Raw genomic sequence first — 17,256 nt, 5'->3', positions numbered from 1 at the left:
GTGCACTCGGCTTTCTTTTCTTTTCGATTGTTTTACATCTCTAGTAAATTTGGAGCGTGTTTTACGCACTATGGGTCTACTTCTATCTATGAAGACCGGTGCCAGCCAGTTGCTCCTAGCTCAAATTAACTGCAACGGATGCCGACTTGTTCGAATTATCGAGAGTTTTCCCCTATCGAGTGAAATAGCCAGGGCTGTGCAGGGACCCGGGGATCACTTTGAATTAACTGTAAGTTCGAATTAACGAGCTTCTATTGTACCACCAAAAAACAACCAAAATCTGCATGCTGAAGCATGAGAGAAACCTACACAAAAATTGTTTACTAACAGCATTAATTTACAGCTGTGTGCCATCACTCAATACTCGCCAGTGTGAACTGTGTGACTGGCGATCGCGGTGTTCACGATGTGTGGTCTGTGTGCCATTGGTTGCGATTGTGACGTTGGCAATGTGCGAGCTGCGTGTGGCTGCCTAATGCTCACAGTGAGCGATACATGCCTGACAATCGTGGCATTGGCGATGTGTGGGCTGCGTGTGGCTGCCTAATGCTCACAGTGAGCAATACACACCTGACGATCGTGGCATTAGCGATATGCAAGCTGCGTGTGGCTGCCTAATGCTCACAGTGAGCGATACATGCCTGACAATCGTGGCATTGGCGATGTGTGGGCTGCGTGTCGCTGCCCAATGCTCACAGCGAGCAATACACACCTGACGATCGTGGCATTAGCGATATGCAAGCTGCATGTTGCTGCCTAATGCTTACAATGAGCGATACATGCCTGGCAATCGTGGCATTGGCGATGTGTGGGCTGCGTGTCGCTGCCTAATGCTCACAGTGAGCGATACATGCCTGACAATCGTGGCATTGGCGATGTGTGGGCTGCGTGTCGCTGCCTAATACTCACAGTGAGCAATACACACCTGACGATCGTGGCATTAGCGATATGCAAGCTGCATGTTGCTGCCTAATGCTCACAGTGAGCAATACGCGACTGGCGATCGTGACGTTGCTCATGTGCGGGCTGCGTGTTGCTGCCTAATGCTCACAGTGAGCAATACACGCCTGATCATCTTGGCGTTAAAGTCATGCGAGCTGCGCGTTACTTCCTAATGCTCACAGTGAGCAATACAAGCCTGACGATCATGGCATTGGCGATGTGCGAGCCGTCCACCCCCGTTCATTGTTCGTGGCGAGTACAGCATGACTGGTGATTGTGATGTTGGCGTTGGGGTGCTAGCACACCTTGAGTGTGTGTGGCTCCTGCGTTTGTATCATTCATAACGATGCAGGAGTGTGTCTGGAACACCTGAAATTTTGTACATAATAATGAATGCACTTCAGCCACGGAATTTTTCTAATTTGCACCATCCTGAAATTCGTATCAGCAGGGTTTATATCGCTTAGATCTACCGTACATGGACTTCTACGGGAGCTTCCAAGGGCAGTGCCGGCTCCAAGGGGAGGCGAAGGGTGGCGGGCGCCATCTAAAAACTCTGCCAGGAGCTTCCATCAGTCCCAGATGATGTGATTTTATTAGCCAACAAGTGCCTTAAACTTCCTAGCTCGTGCATTCAGTTGTGGCTCTCGTAGATCTGTATGAGGATGAATCCCACGAAGCCATCATGACAGCTAGATTTTACTCGATGCCACAGCTTCATCCCTCCCCGTTTTTGTGCCACCACACTATGAATATCCCAGCACTGTTCCTGTTCAAAGGGAATTGCTATTCCTTTGTTATATCCATTACTTCGTTATAAACTATTTTGTTATAGCGAGGTTCGATTGTATTCGCTATACTATTCAATTCGCACCACACTTTTACTGTTTGAACTATTTGAGCCTTACAAACATTCCGTTGGATTGGCCGCTGGAATGAGTCAATTTAAATCCAAGATGGAACTTTTCACAGTGGTGGAGAACTGGTTGGTTACGACAGCAATTCTCGCTCATGTCTATATTAAGCCAAAAAAGTTACCTTTCGGTTGGAAAACAATCTCCACAGTACTGCTGGCATCTATTTTAGTCCGAAAAATCTAACTTTTGAATTGCACAGAGTCCGAACCATCGGTCATAAAATGTACACGTTCCTATGAGGTGCATGACAGTTCCTCAGCAAGGTCCGAAATATCGCGCAGCTCCGAATTATTGGAGTACGAAAAATCGGTTGGCTACTGTACATGATTTCTCTTCTCAATGCCTAGTAAGCCCTACAGGTATTCTAAATTATGGTGATGATTGGTGAAAGCAAAATTTGTTTTCAGTACGTTTGCTTCTTTCCAAAGCTGTAATTTGTGGAAAAGCATTTGTACTGACATTTGAAACTCATATTTTAAAATATTTTACCCAATTTGCAACCAATTTTTACTATTTGTACTCGCTCCAAAACCAAAAATTTTGTATTCGCATGCCTATACTTTCAAGTTTTGTTGAAGTCTGTTTGGTTTCATCCAATCTTAGCTCATGAGCCCACAGAACACTGCAATTGGGCCTTGTACACTCAAAATTCGTTTCTTAATGATTGCCTACTGCTTTGCGAGGGCAACCACGCAGTGCGCATTTGTAGTTTAGAGATGGCTACGACAAGTGGGCTTAACAGTAACAAAAAGTGCATCGCTTTGAGAGTGATGATGAGTGGGTGCAGTAAAAATGTGGGTCTGCAAATGTTGGACAGACTATGAACGCTGCCACTGTAGCCTCCATATCAGCCCTATTTGTGATGAAACACACGAGCAAAAGACACACACACACACACACAAAAAAACAATTTGCTGGCTTCTGGACTACACTCCTATTGGCTATGGCTTCTTTGTGCAAACACATCAGCATTATGGCTTTTGCTGTCTTCTACGTTCACATCCTTACTCTCATTACAACTTCTGTCTTCATGTACACTCATGCAAGACAGGGCTAGCCTTGAACAAAACTAAGTATGTACATCAGGAAGCAAGACCATTCACCTGGTCACTGTATTACACTGAAAGCTCGTTAATTCGAACCTGGATAATTCGAATTTTCGGATAGTTCGAACTATACTACTTGGTCCGGCCAAGCTCCATAGAGATCTGTGTTTAAAAAAGCCCGTCAATTCGAAAGCGAGTCGGTTCCGCTAAGGATAATTCGAACTACGTGCCGCTGTGTCTGGGCAGCTTGGCACACAGCACGTGGCCAAAAAAAAAAAAAAGCACCTCGCATAGTTAGAGGCTGTGCACATCCTAAACAGGGAACAGAAGACGGAACCAGACAAAACTGTGGAAGAGTGGGTAAAGCCTAAATGGCGCCATTACCGGCGCGGCGGCGCCGGAGGGTAGGGGCTGGCGGCTGCCTACCCTATTTCCGTGCAACCTCCGAAACTCGCAGCTAAGTACTCGTTAATTCGATCCCTGTTAATATGGAAATACGGATAAATACTGTCAGCGCGGTCCCAGCCAATGCCCAGGAAAGGCTGGCTTCGGACGGGCGCTACAAATTACGTGCAAGAAACTTCTTTTTTTTTTTTGCGAGCGCCGTCCATCTTTCCACCCATCAGTCGCCAACGTAAGCACGCGGACAGCCGCGATCATGACGCCAGCTTTTAGCATCGCCCGGCGGTCAGCCTCTGGCCCATGGGCTATCAGCGCAGACCAATCAGGGCGTGACCGCATCTGACTTCTGCCCACTTCTACAACATTGCCACGCCTGCCGAAGCAGCCTCTCGCTTCACCACGAACTCGTCGTTGCCGCTACACTGTGCCTCATGTTCACGGCAAACAAGTCACACGAAGCTTTCGCTTTGTCTGAAGATGCCCGCAGCACAAAATTTTAGCGATGAAACGCGCCAAATTTTCAGAATGCTTCTGGATTTTCAAACCTGCTAGGCTTAGCCACTACGCGACGGTTGACATCAGGAAGCGTGGGAGGTTCAAACAGGTTAACTATTTTGGTTCAGAAAGGGGTCACAAAGAATAATTCGTCCTCTTTGTCGTCACTGAATAAATAATAGCTTAATTGCAAATGCACAGCTGTTCTTTTCAGCACTTTACTAAGCATATGGAATCACGCCGTTTCTAAATCCTGGCGGGAGCCACCTGTTTTCCGCCATTTGTGGTGCTGAACGGCGGAGGTGCAGCGGCGTTCCGCCGCGCCACTCAAAATCCGCAGCGCTAGTTCGCTCTATGTGGGTCGCCCTTAAGGCGAACGTACTGAAAACGAGGTTTGCACAACCGGACAAGCGCTGGCACTCTGCAAAGTTCGCTTCTCCCCCTTGCTAGAGCTAACATCAAAAGGTAAACACACCGTGATGATATCGCTGCGCAGCATCTTGGCGCACTGCCAAGAAATGCGTTGTGGACCGTGACGGTGCGAAACGAAGGGAAGCGTTAACGACTGGCGCTTTTTTTCTTTCAAATTCTTAAGCAAAAATTGGGGCTAGGTGGGTTCATTATGCGAGCGGGTTTGTTATGCGAGTAAATACGGTACATATACCGTAATACAAATGGCTCTTGTCAGTTTTTTCGAGGCTATTCGATAATTCGAACATCGGATAATTCAATCTTATTTCCCGGTCCCGTGAAGTCTGAATTAACGAGCTTTTACTGTACAGTCATTAGAGCTGGCTTTGTATGGAAGCTACATTTACTGCATGCAAGCACCCCCCATACCAATCCTTCCCCACCATTCTTAGCTTCGATTCTTTTCAGGTCTGCGAATACATAGACATTTTGCAGTGATGGTAAATACCCAACAGTCTCCGTGAGCATCTTGCGAATGTTGGCTGCCTTGAGACTTCTTCGAAGCTGCTCCACAGCAGACACATTCTCGGACTCAACCTCGATGTACCGCTCGGGAATGAGGATTTTCTGTGGTAAGCCAATCTGGAAACACAGCAAAAAGAGGTCTGTTTAGAACTGCAACTGCAAACTAGGAACAACGCTGTCACTGGGTGCCAGTTACTTCCAACGGACATGAAGGTGGGGAATACAGGCAGACAAACTTGCAGAACGTGGACGTTCCAAAAAATATTTCACAGTAGTGAGTAATACCAGGCGATGGGGAAGGGGCCCAGCTTTCAAACGAAACCAAGATGGCGGCGACCCAAGACGCGATCGTGGGAAGCGACGGGTGAGAGCTCCTGCTGCATTTCGCTCCAAAATTACCATTTCCGGGCTTCACAGGCGTGAAATATATAGATATTTTACTAGTTGGAGGTCGAATTTAGACCTTGAAACTTTTTAGGCAGGAACTTGAGAGTGTATTGATCCCAAAATGCCATTTTTGCAAAATCGAAATTTTTGCATTTTTTGATCATTTCAAGACCCACGTCCACCCTTAATCAGTAATTGTAAATGCAAGAGCCAAAAACTTGGCATGCTTTACCTACAGGCATCATGCATACATTCAAATCCTTGAATTTTGCCGAATTCCCAGACAACGAGTTTAAATTTATGCTGACTACACAGCAAAAAGTCTGCAGTCTTCACTGATTTGAATGTGATAAGTACTAAACCTGAGTATTTTACAACGTTCTACTGCTGCTTACGCTTGCCAGAAGGTAGCAAAAATAAATCACTACAGTTTTCCTTTACTAGTTCCTCCAGTCTGCACGTAAGGCATTACACTCTTTCCCCAGCATAAACACAGGCAGAGCCTTTGCCAATCTTATAGTGTATCTTGTTTCACTATCTTTCTCTCCGCCTTTATCATGCCTTCCGGGACCAGAAACTCAGCCTCTGTTCCACATTAAAGTGGACAAACATCTGTCTTTTAAATCCCCTGACATGTCATTCTGTAAGGCAACAGCATGCTTGCAAGCAAAGACGACAATGATAAATAAAGCAAGGCTTTGTCCATGCAGCAAGCTCAAGCGAGAAGCTCACCTGCATGTCGATGGTCTGCTCGTCGTAAACATCAGACTTCTTGATGGTGGAGCGCACTATGTCAGGCGTGTTGACTGTCCTTAGGCACCGCTCCATGTCCATGTCATCACGAGACCGCAGACAGGCAGCCTGCACCAGTGAAAATTCATGCTATATCACTTGAAGCCAAAAACAAGCAGATGCCACGGTGCTGCAGTGGTTATGATGCTTGGCTGCTGACCAAAGGATGCGGGTTCAATCCTGGCCAGAGCAGTGTCGCTATTCGCTATACCTTCAAGTGTCGCTATTCAATTCTCCCAAATACAGTTTTCCTGGAGGCCTACCATGCTCTCCAGTCCACTGACTATGTGTGAGAAAAAGTATTTGACCTGTGTGTGACATGTGCTCTTCAGATCACAATGGTCAGCAGCTCAAGTAAGCTGCCTGCAGTTCTGGCTTCCACGGCATTAAGACAATCTTGGTACAAACAGCTGGCCGTCAAGCAATCAAGTTAGGTCCCTCCTCCAAAGGTTTCTGTGAGGCATCAAATGTCTAGTTGCATGCTGTAACTCAAGCCCGAACAGGTGCGTCTTGAAAAGATTACCTTAAAAAGCTGCATCTGTCGTCCAGGGAAAGCAAAAGATTATTTTGCTGTGGCGCTTTAAATTACCCCTGCTGCGTTTAACATAGCACCACACATCTGTAGCCCACTACCTCTCTTGTGCTATGAATGCAAAAGCATATGCAACAGATGCCGGATCCATTGCCATCTGTAAATGCAGGCACCGAATGTCTCAGTTTAGCATTTCATCAATGTATCGTATTTGTTCGAATCTAGGCTGATATTTTAGGTACGAGAATTATGTCATTGTATTCCAGTCAGGAAGTTGGCATGGGCGAAAAAAATGTTCGCCATTGGAGGGGCAGCATGATGAAATTTTTGCTTGCGTTTCAACGAGGAGGGACTTCACAGGTCCAAAGAGAGGCCGCCATCCCGATGTGAAATCAAGACTGGCGGAGTTCGTGAAATCGCGGAGGTCAGCGGCACTTCCAGTGACCACAGAAGTGCTACAGGCCAAAGTGAGAGAGCTGGCAAAAGAGTGAGACATTCCACAGGACCAGCGAGATGCATGAGCTAACTCCAACATGCCACATCAAGCTAGTGTCGCTAGGAGTCGTAGCTAGCTGGATCACTGCAGCCTTGGTTGTGCTTGTTCTGCAAGTGCAGTATTTCCAATGCACTCGATGGCAGAGAAGATTGTGCACTGTATGAAGAGGACAGTGATGATAAGGACGAGTGAGTGGAAGCAGGTTCGTGGAAATACTAAATGCCGTTTGTATGCTGCCCCTGCTGTAGTTCTGAATTCTTTTTTCGGCCGGCTTACATTCGATGAATTTTCTTTATTTGTCCTTTAAATTTTTGGGTGTCGGCTTGGAATCGTGGATGGCCTAGATTCGAGAAAATACAGTATGGCAGAACATGCACGCCTGGCGCTTTGAGAGCTCAAGTCAAAGTAATCAAGTGCCTACATATAATTTTTAAATGGCACGATTTTTCTTCTGCAGTTTTATTGTGCACTTCACGTATGTGACGCCAGAAGCATTTTCATTGCGTGCACCATCAGACATGTGTAAAAGTTCGAGCAGACAATGTGGCTGAGTTTACCCTGCTGCTGCTATGACAACACAAATATGCACCTCAGTAAGCTAATGAATGGCTGGATCGCTAAACGATCTCAAAAATGGTGACTACTTATCCGTCGTTCTTGGCACTCTCAGCGAGACAAGATAGAATTGAAGGCCCAAAACTCCATAAACTGCAAATGAATGCGCTAGACAACACAGAAATTATGATGAATTTGCCCAAAAGAGACCAACTACACTTGAAAGGTCAACACCATGTTGCGGAACAAGAGGCACCTTAATGATCCCTAGGGTTTCCCCTGGTACATGCGAAATAGCAGCAGGCCAGGGAGCAAGTTGCATATAAGTTCAAGATATAAGTTATATGCCAGCTAAAATGTACCAGCAACCTTGTCCAGGATTTGTCAAACGAGTATCTACTTGAGGTCATGGAAGATCACATTTTCTTTTGAAGATGCACATCATGCTAACAACACATAAAAAATGATATTACTAATAGTGGAAAAAACTGTGCATGAAAATGGCAGTGAATGTGCTACTAACGTGACTGTTCTTGAAAACATTATTCACTGCGTTCACTAGCAAACATGAAAGAGCATCCCAGTTGCAATACCAACAGTGCTAAATCTGAAGCAGAAAAATCACCACTAGCTGAAGCACATTTACAAAAAAAGCTGGTCATTTGCAATGTACACAGTAGTGTACAGACAGCCTGAAAGGGCTAAGGAAAGAGTGATGTCAAGGCAACATCAAAGTCAGTTCACCACCAAGGCACCAAAAGACCAGCCAAATCGCTTGGCTTGCTTGAAATGAAAAACGGAAAGAGCTTGTGTTCTGGCAGCCTTAAAAATAATGAAATTCCTGGGTAGCGACGACAGCAGCGGAAGCAGCAGGCAGTAGTGAGAGGCTACCAAGCTCACCATTTTGGGAGGTGAATGCTGCTCCAGAAAAGGATGGCTTCCAGAGATGGTGTAGTGCCGGCGCTTGTTGCGGCGAGACTCGTTTTTGACCGGTGTGCGCTGCCCACATGACGTGCTGTCTGACGACGATGAACTGGTGCTCCGGTCTTCTGAGCTTGAGGTGCTGTCCTGAGGTGGCTTCTGCATATACAGTTCCTTGGCTCTCAAGGTTACAAGACCAAAAGAGGAGCACAACAGATCAAAGCTCATTTTTAAACATCAAGAAGAGAAGGCAAGCATACAAGGCAAGACACAGACAGCCCCCACAGGAGCATACACGAACCACATGGAGTTTCAATAGTCTTATCAGCCGATAGTTACCTAATAATTTTAACTAAAAAGAGACCGAAAATGTGTCCCAATTACATTGCGCTCGAATTAAGAAGAGCCTTTTTAGTAAGCTTGATATAGACAGGACCAAAGCTAGCTTCAGTACGAAGAAACCAGGAGTCTGAACTAAGCAAGTTTTAATTTACGAGAATTCACAGTGCTGAATTATTCACAGGTTGTCATTACCAAATTAAGTTAGCACCACAAACCATCCTTCCAAGGCTGCTTGCATTTGCAAAGGCATTCTGACAAAAAGATATTACAAAATATCATTTACTAACCTTTGTGTTGAAAGTGTTAGGACAACAATTATTACATTACATTTAAACTGCAGTATGTATAAAAGCCAGAAATGTCCAGCATGCTGCTGCTGGGGAAAACAAAGTCATGAAAAGCCCATATGAAGAACATATGTATCTCCCTTTTACAAGCACAAGTAGCCAACGAATACAAAAGAGGACCAGAAATAAAAAACACAAGTTTGGTTTGTGCAAAACTTTCTGGAGCTAACTACATGTAGCACAGGCAGTCATATGCCATAAAAATGAAAAAAAGAAAAGCAGCAAGGAAGAGTTTATTCAGTGCTATGAAAACACTTCAGATGGATTTCATTGCAAAGTGAACCATTGAGCACATATAGCTTTGAGACGAAGAAGAATTCGAGAGGTCACCTTTGTTTCGAATGGAGACTCGTATGTTGATCCAGCAGTGTCTGCAGGAGCTGTTCTAGATTCTGGGAAAATACAAGAACAAAAGTAAAAAGATGAACACAGCACCTACCACAAACACCTGCTTCCAAAGCATTTATAGGCATCATGAAGCAATACCCATGCCGTAGGCATGCATTTGGCATGACAGACTGGCCGTTAAACACATGGCAGGTTCGGCTGCGGCGATGACAAAGTCGTCTAATACAGTGGCAGGAAAAACTGATCTGTTCGCAGTGCTACGGGTTTGAAATCCACTCACAGCCACTGAGTATTTTGCCATAAAGTGTTCTGCATACAGTAGAATGCCGATGATATGAATCGCATGAGGTCGCGAAAAATTTGTATCATCCGAAATTTCCTAACAAACAAAATTCGTATGCAGAAGCATATGATGTCATTGCCCTCTCGACCAATCATCAACTTCTGTGACTACCGTAGGATGCAAAATCACACCATGTGAAGTCTAATACTGTCGCATTAATAAAAACAGAATGCAGTTACGCTCATCCTGTGTCTTTAAAGGTACTATATGGCAGTTCTCCTTGTACGGATCTATCCTCACAAAGCGAGAACAAATTACATACCGTTCTCCTCCTCTTCCTCGTTGCAGAAGACTGCGTCACCTTCCTCCACCACCCAGGGGAACACGGAGTCGTCGAGACCGCCCTTACGACGGTCCTTGCCTTTGTTCCGGCGCTCAGACTCGCGCTTCACGATGCGCACGGTCTTGATCTCTTGTGCACGGTCGCGAGGCAGCAACCCGTAGAACTTCTTTGTCCGGTCGTCTGCTTTGCTGATGTCTTGTGTCAGGTAGGAGGACCTGTCATCAGCCATCTCATTTGGCTCTGGGGAGAAGCTCGGAGACTCCAGATCAGCAATCTGAGAGGCCTGCGCATGGTGTAACCGGGCAAAGCAAGCAGAAAAAGCCAAGCACATATTACAATGCATTGTACCTTGGGAGTCCCAACAGTAACAAAACCATGTATGCAACCTCTGGTTGATATTTCCATCATTCTCAACCTTTCCTTTGTTCTGAAGTCATCAGAACAGCCCAGTTTTCCAGCCTTATGTTCAGATGGTACATTTGCCTGGTTTTCTAGACATCGCCTAGAAAATGGGGCTAAATATTCCCTATAAGCTTCTCCCTATAATCTACAACGTTATTCGTCCAAAACCCAGGTTCTATGTACTGGAGCCGTGTGGGCCACAGAAAGAACGGATACGCATTGGCAAAGATGATAGCTGATATTCACACATTCTGCTCGCTCAACACATATTGGTGGCAGACTAAACGCCAGCTGTGTTGTTCTTGGTCTACACGGTGACAGGCAAGCTCATTGGCATGTGACAGTTAAGGCCAAGGTCACATACAACTGTAACAAAGCTGGCTGGTAAAACTGCAAAAGGTTGAAAATACCAAATAGTTTTTTTTTTCCTTCCGTGCAAAACCAGACAGCAGGGCAGGGAACGACGAAACACTGTTCATGCCAAGGTGTTATAGTAAAGTCAGTCAACTCACACTGACCACATCGCATAACGATACTGGTCGGCTGTCTAATGCAAGGTTGCTCGTCACCGAAGAGTCCAGGTCTGTCTCGTAGTAAGTCTTTTGGTGCCGCTTGCGCTCCGGAACACTCGCTGAAAACAGAAACATGATGTGCTAGCACTGAGAACATACGAGCTTTTTGTTCACTTATATTGATTTATGTGATATATGTGTATAAGATGGACAGATCGCCTCATAAACACACTTTTGAGCCCATGAAAAAAAGCAACAGACACCCTGCCTAGATTACTAATGACTAGGGACGTTAACACATTATAGACTGATCTTGACGCTATTCTTGATTGGTGCAACCACTGTTTTGACACTTAACAGCAATAAATTCAAAGCTTTGCATGTATTCTGTACTGAGTCACGTCCAGCAGTCTACCAATTTAATAACACTAGCCTCGAGTCAGTAACGCCTTATTACTACCTTGCAGTACTACATATCACGTCGGCCCTAACACGGTCCTTCATATTATCCACCTAATAAACAATGCTAATTGACTGCTCAGATACCTCGTAACTTTTCTTCTGCTCTCATATCACTAAAATTGCTTGTTTATAAATCATTAGTCCGCATTAAACTTGAGTACACCTCCTCTGTATGAAACACGGGCTGTGAAAAGCTAGCCAACTTACTTGAATTTGCTCAGGATAATTCCAATCGATTCAATCTTTACAATTACAATCAGACTGCCAGCCCCCTACCATGAAATAAACCCAAGTCCACTGTCACATGCTTCTCGCCCTTATTTTTCTCGCCTCTGCCTATTTCACAAAATGCAGTTCCTAACACACACCTGCGCAATGAACTTGGCAATATCTAATCCTATATATAATATCTATCATTCTGCCTGCATTGACTACCACTCCCACAAAGTCAGAATTATTGCTGTACTGACCACTGTTCCCAAAGTTTTATTCGATGCATATCACAGGACTTGAGCCGCCTTCCTTGACTGAGAGCCACCACTGAAGACCGTTAATTTTTTAAAAATGCCCTGGCTAACATTGTATAATTAGGAGACTAACAACTTGTATTTTGTTTTCCTGCAGAGTTTCTTGTTTTAGCTTAATGTGTTGTATATTTGTCACTAACCTCTGTAATGCCAATTGGCCTCGCTTGTTTACCGTAAAAACCTGCGTATAATACGAGGTTTTTTTTCTATTATTAGCGTCCTAAATTTAAGCCTCGTACTATTTGCAGATCCAAGCAAAAATTTTCAAAGTTCTGCTTGAAGTTTTCGTTTAGTTATTGCTGCATGGCTACGGCTTAGCTTTGTTATTATGCTGGCTACGGTTTGGCTTCGTTACCCTAGCGCTATGGTCCGACAGTGGCCACGACCACCACGGTGTCGTTTCTTTGTTGTTGAGTTGTTGAGTGCACAGCTTGACAGCGAACGTGCTCACGTGTAAACCACGCTTTGCGAAGTGCACACTCTTAATTTTTCTGTAGTGAAGGAGCAAGATGTCTGGGCCACGAAAACAGTACTAGGTTGTTTTCAAGCAAAAAGGTGATTTTAGCTGCTGAGAACATCAGCAACAGTGCGGCCTGGAGGCAGTTTGGTGTCACCGAGGGAAGCATTCGCGGATGGCGATGACAGAAGGAAGCCCTTTTTATGAGCAGCAAGATGCGATGAAGCTTTCGCGGCCCGAAGAATGGCCCACTAGGCCATGAGAAAGACTGGATGAACGAGAGTCTTGTCCTCGACTGGGTAAAGTCCATGTGGTGTAGGCGGCCAGGTACACAGTTGTCTCTCCCGTCCATCCTCGTGCTGGATGCGTTTAGTTGCCATTTGGCCGACGCTGTGAAGAGGCTGCTACACGACTGCGGCAGTGAACTCGTCATGATCCCGGGTGGGATGACCTGACAACTGCGGCCTCTTGATGTTTGTGTTAACAAACTCTTCAAGGAAGCAATCAAGCGGTGCTACGCAGAGTGGATGCGCACAGGTGAGCCTGCAGTGATGCCGACCGGGCGGCTGAATCAGGCATCGCCAGCCACGCTGTACAAAGGGATTGTGGACGTGTGGGCGACCATCCCAGAGGACCTTGTGCGCCGTCCTTTTAAGAAGTGCGGCATATCGAACGCCCTCGATGGCACAGAAGGTGAGTACCTCTACGGTGATTTGGCGGATAAAGAAATGTCCGAAGAAAGCACTGCTGAAGATGAAAGTGATTGAAGTGCTGGGCCTGATTTCAATAAATGTCTTCTCCGTGCTTTTGTCACTCGTATTATATGTGGGTTAATCTTTTCTTTTCCCATTTCACGTCTCTAAAATTTCACCTCATATTATATTCGGATTCGTATTGTACGTGGGTTTTTACAGTAATAAATGAAGTGATAATAAAAGGGAAAAGAAGTAATACGACAGTAAATGACAGACTCAAAGCACACAAAGCTCAATCAAAACCGTGGGTATGCTCTGTAGTAAAAACAACATCATAATGCCAATGCAATTAATCCATACAACGCAGGCGTCCGGCATGATGAGAGCACCGAGAGAAATGAGCAAGGGGGTGAGCATCAGAAGGAGTAAGCGGACCACGGCAGAGACGACGTAATTTCACCGAACAAGACACACCCAGCTGCTGCTGCTGCACAATGTTTTATGGGTCTGCATTCAGTAGTGCTTACTTGTATTTACTGAGGCTTCTGAGATGAACAGTACTGAAGAAAAGCTGCAGTTTCATTAACACTAATTACGTAGTGAAAACTGAGAGGAACTTTTTTTTCTTTTAACAGGTGCATGTGCCCTGGACAGATGTTACTGAAAACAGTACAGCCATAGCCATTATGCATGATGCTCAAACATTACTGTACTTTCTCAGCTTCAGACATCTCGCCTTAATTTTCCCCCACTAATGGTGACCAAAGTTGGAGGGAAGGCAGGCTGCTGACATTTAGACCTACAATTCATGTACAACAAATACTGTTTTAATTTAAGAGAATGCCATAACAAATAGCGTAAATGAATTCAAATGTCGGGGATAAGTCTTAACTGCCCAGTCTCAATACCAGTGACTGCTGCGCTAACACTGCACCTTGAGCTTTTATGCAGAATTTCTTGCATATTGTATGTTCTCTACATTCAGAGACTAATAAGATAAGTGACTAAATAGACAAACCAAAAGTCCTTTTTTCTAGCATGAACCATATGGATGCAGTTCCTAACAAGCCGATGTCAGAAAATTATGCAGCAGTGCTAGACACCTCATCAGAAGGGACACGTGTGGTCGTACCGAGTGTTGGAGGCAGCTATCGTCTATCGAGTCCTAGCATAATGTACTGCATGGGCAAAATTATCCAGACATGACGTGGTTCTTTTGGCTGACCTTCTTATTTTTTAATTACTGGCTGCCAAGTTAAAGGTGCAGCTCTTATATGAGTTATATATGGTATATGTTATCCCAAACAGCAACGGCATCTATCTCCAAACTAATCTTAAAACTGTTATAAGTGCTCAGGCCTCAACTTAGTAGCAAAGTGCCCTGCTATCCTGCTGCTGGCGTAATGGTTGCCGGGTGCCGGAAAGATAAAAAGCTAGAAAGGAAAGGGGGAATGGGTCTTTAAATCAGGACCATCCCTCAAAAAAAAAAAAAAAATGATATGTTGACTATGGCACCAGACTCCATGAGAGCTTTTGCAAACACAGCCAGTCACTAGACATTGGGCAATAGAACAAAAAAAATGTAGCGACTCCATGAGAGCTTTTGCAAACACAGCCAGTCACTGGTCATTGGGCAATAGAACAAAAAAAATGTAGCATATCTCGTTGCGGAAAGTAGTAGGTATAAGCATCAAATGCATCACAGGAAAGGCGTAGTGCATCTAGGATGGCTTATAGACAGCGGTAGCCACACAACGGTAGGGCAGAGCCTTTGGCTGCTGAACCTACTATACACTGTGTTCGCCCAGTTCCGTTATTCAAATCAGGCAGCATGCGTGGTCTCCTTGGCTGTTTCGCAGCTTGAAGAGCCTGTACCATCAGTCACGGTTCAGTGGTTTCGCTTTTCATGGTAGGCAAAGTGCTGAGCGTCCCTCAATGCTTTCGATGTTTTGTTGTGCCCTAGCACTCTCATGTGCAGCTACATAAAGCTACCATTGTCAACACAGTCGAGCTTTTCTGGCTGACTCAGTCAGCTCAAATACATGGCCACGGTGGTAGCGCTACTGACCCCGAGCATTAGCAAGGGTGAAACGAGTAGATGAAAGACGAGGAAGACGACATGAGAACACATGACACGAAAGGCTGCCAGTTAAAACATTCACTGTGCCAGCCTGTGGCAGGTCTAACGTGTCAGAACACGGAGCTTCGCTGTTTGTGGCAGTGCTGTTCTGCATCCTGCCCAGGGCAGTATCGTGTTTTTTTTTTTTGGCTCGCCACCATTCGAACGGATAAGTTGGGAAGTCTTCTGATAAGTTCTTCCTCAGGTTCGCTGTGATTTCATGTGAATTAGCCAAGAGCGGAAACCAAAAACATCTGATGCTCAAAAAAAAAAAAAAAACTAAAACACGTCCTGCAACTGCTGATCAAGCCAGGGATCAAGGAACTGAAACTCTGACACCTTGATTCCAAGAGTGGAGGTTGAGCTGAATGAGCCATAGGCCCAGCATATACTCAGCACGCACTCCTGGCAACAAGATAGGTGTCATTTTTAGAGAAATGCTCTATTTGCTATGCTTACCAGGAGGGCTCAACTTTGGCTCGGATGGCTTGGCCTTCATTTCAGGCTCTTTATCCAGGTAGATGTTTGGGGAAGTGGACATCTTGCTCTTCCTCTGGAGCATGTCGTTCACTATTTTCTGAAGCCTCTTCAATTCCACCTCCAGGTCATCCTTGAGTGGGCTGCCACACTTCAAAAACAAAAACAAAAACATTTAATGGCTGCATTGAGTTCACGCACTGAGGGTCAACATGGGTGAAATGAATTAAAGCTCCCTTCCTTGGCTGACTTTTCCTGTTCTACCTATTCTGGGCACATGACAGCTGTCATGACAGAACAATATGCCCGGTGTTTCACCTAAGATGCTCTGCAACTTTTAAAGATAGGCTTTCTGAGTTAGAATGGTGGTTTTTTCCGCATAGCATTATCAACAATGCAGCACATCACTATACAGAAAAGACATGCCAATTAGTAGGCTAGTTAACTGATATTGAAAAGTTAACTTTTTAATATTACATGCGCTTTTGAGAACCTTGCAGGCAAAGCAACCCCTCCAGTGCATGTAACTTGTTGAAATAGCCAAAATTTGTTGGGCCACACCGCTGAGGGTAACTGCATTTAAAAAATTCTAAAAACTGATATGAATATTACTTTCAGTGGCTACACACCTCTAAAATGATAAGAAGACTAACAGTAATAGTTAAAAAGCTAACTATTCAATATTAGTTAACCAGCCTGTTACTTTGCACTCCTAAGTTTAACTCTGATGCGTTAAAGCATTGACAATGCTAGGCTTTTGAAAAAAGCCCTCTTTTAACTCAAGAAGCCTATTTTTAAAAACTGCAGAACAGCTTAGGTGAAACACCCAGTATGTGTATGTAGTATGTGCATGGTTTAATCTCCTGAAGCTACACAAGGACCATGACAAACACCATTGCGGAAAGCTAAGAATTAATACAGTAAAAGCTCGTTAATTCGAACTGACACCCGGGTCCCGACACAGCCCTGTGTATTTCAATGGGGGAAAACTCCCGATAATTCGAACAAATTGGCATCCACTACGGTTAATTCGAACTAGGAGCCACTAGTTGACACCGCTCCTTGTAGATAGAGGTGACCCATAGCAAGTAGAACACGCTCCAAATTTACCAGAGATGTAAAACAATGGAAAAGAAAAAAAAAGCCTAGTGCACGAGGCTCACGGAGCCCGTGTTCCGGTGCATGCCGTAGCAGGTTTTTGCTGCCGGAGCACTTGCCCGTGCCGCTGATGCTTCGGCGCGAGCCGTTCCAGGCTTTCGTTGTGCCGCAGTCGCTGGGTCACGATCACGTAGTGTAAACAGTGTAGTATGGTGGTTCGGGCGATGACGGCTTTCGTTGGTGCCGCGAGCACGAGCTACATGGTCAGCAGCATGGAGAGGTTGGAGCCCTTGAGTGACCCCGATATAATTGAGGCTGCATGCTCCCAGCAGACCTCCCAGGGCTCACGTGCGGTGAGAAGAGCCCACAGTGACGAGTCCGACGGCGGCAACGAGACTATGCCACCGCTAAGTGCACGTGAAG

General features: G+C 45.2%; 1 protein-coding gene across 3 annotated transcripts in view; it reads right to left on the bottom strand.

The window, feature by feature from the left end:
- LOC144128437 (uncharacterized) overlaps positions 1-17,256 on the bottom strand; it is a 50,833-nt gene that overhangs the window by 9,101 nt on the left and 24,476 nt on the right. For 2 of the 3 annotated variants that reach the window (XM_077661836.1, XM_077661835.1), the window contains exons 15-21: positions 15,718-15,886; positions 10,999-11,117; positions 10,064-10,367; positions 9,441-9,502; positions 8,401-8,580; positions 5,858-5,986; positions 4,722-4,855 (exon numbers count right to left, since the gene is read on the bottom strand). In XM_077661836.1, coding sequence (XP_077517962.1) covers positions 4,722-4,855; positions 5,858-5,986; positions 8,401-8,580; positions 9,441-9,502; positions 10,064-10,367; positions 10,999-11,117; positions 15,718-15,886 — 1,097 coding nt within the window. The remainder of the gene's footprint in view (positions 1-4,721; positions 4,856-5,857; positions 5,987-8,400; positions 8,581-9,440; positions 9,503-10,063; positions 10,368-10,998; positions 11,118-15,717; positions 15,887-17,256) is intronic. The other variant, XM_077661837.1, reaches the window with a different exon arrangement.

Source organism: Amblyomma americanum, chromosome 4, assembly GCF_052857255.1.
Source record: "Amblyomma americanum isolate KBUSLIRL-KWMA chromosome 4, ASM5285725v1, whole genome shotgun sequence".
Classification (NCBI taxonomy): domain Eukaryota; kingdom Metazoa; phylum Arthropoda; class Arachnida; order Ixodida; family Ixodidae; genus Amblyomma; species Amblyomma americanum.
The sequence above is the reverse complement of the archived record's forward strand: the minus strand, read 5'-3'. Positions and strand labels throughout refer to the sequence as shown.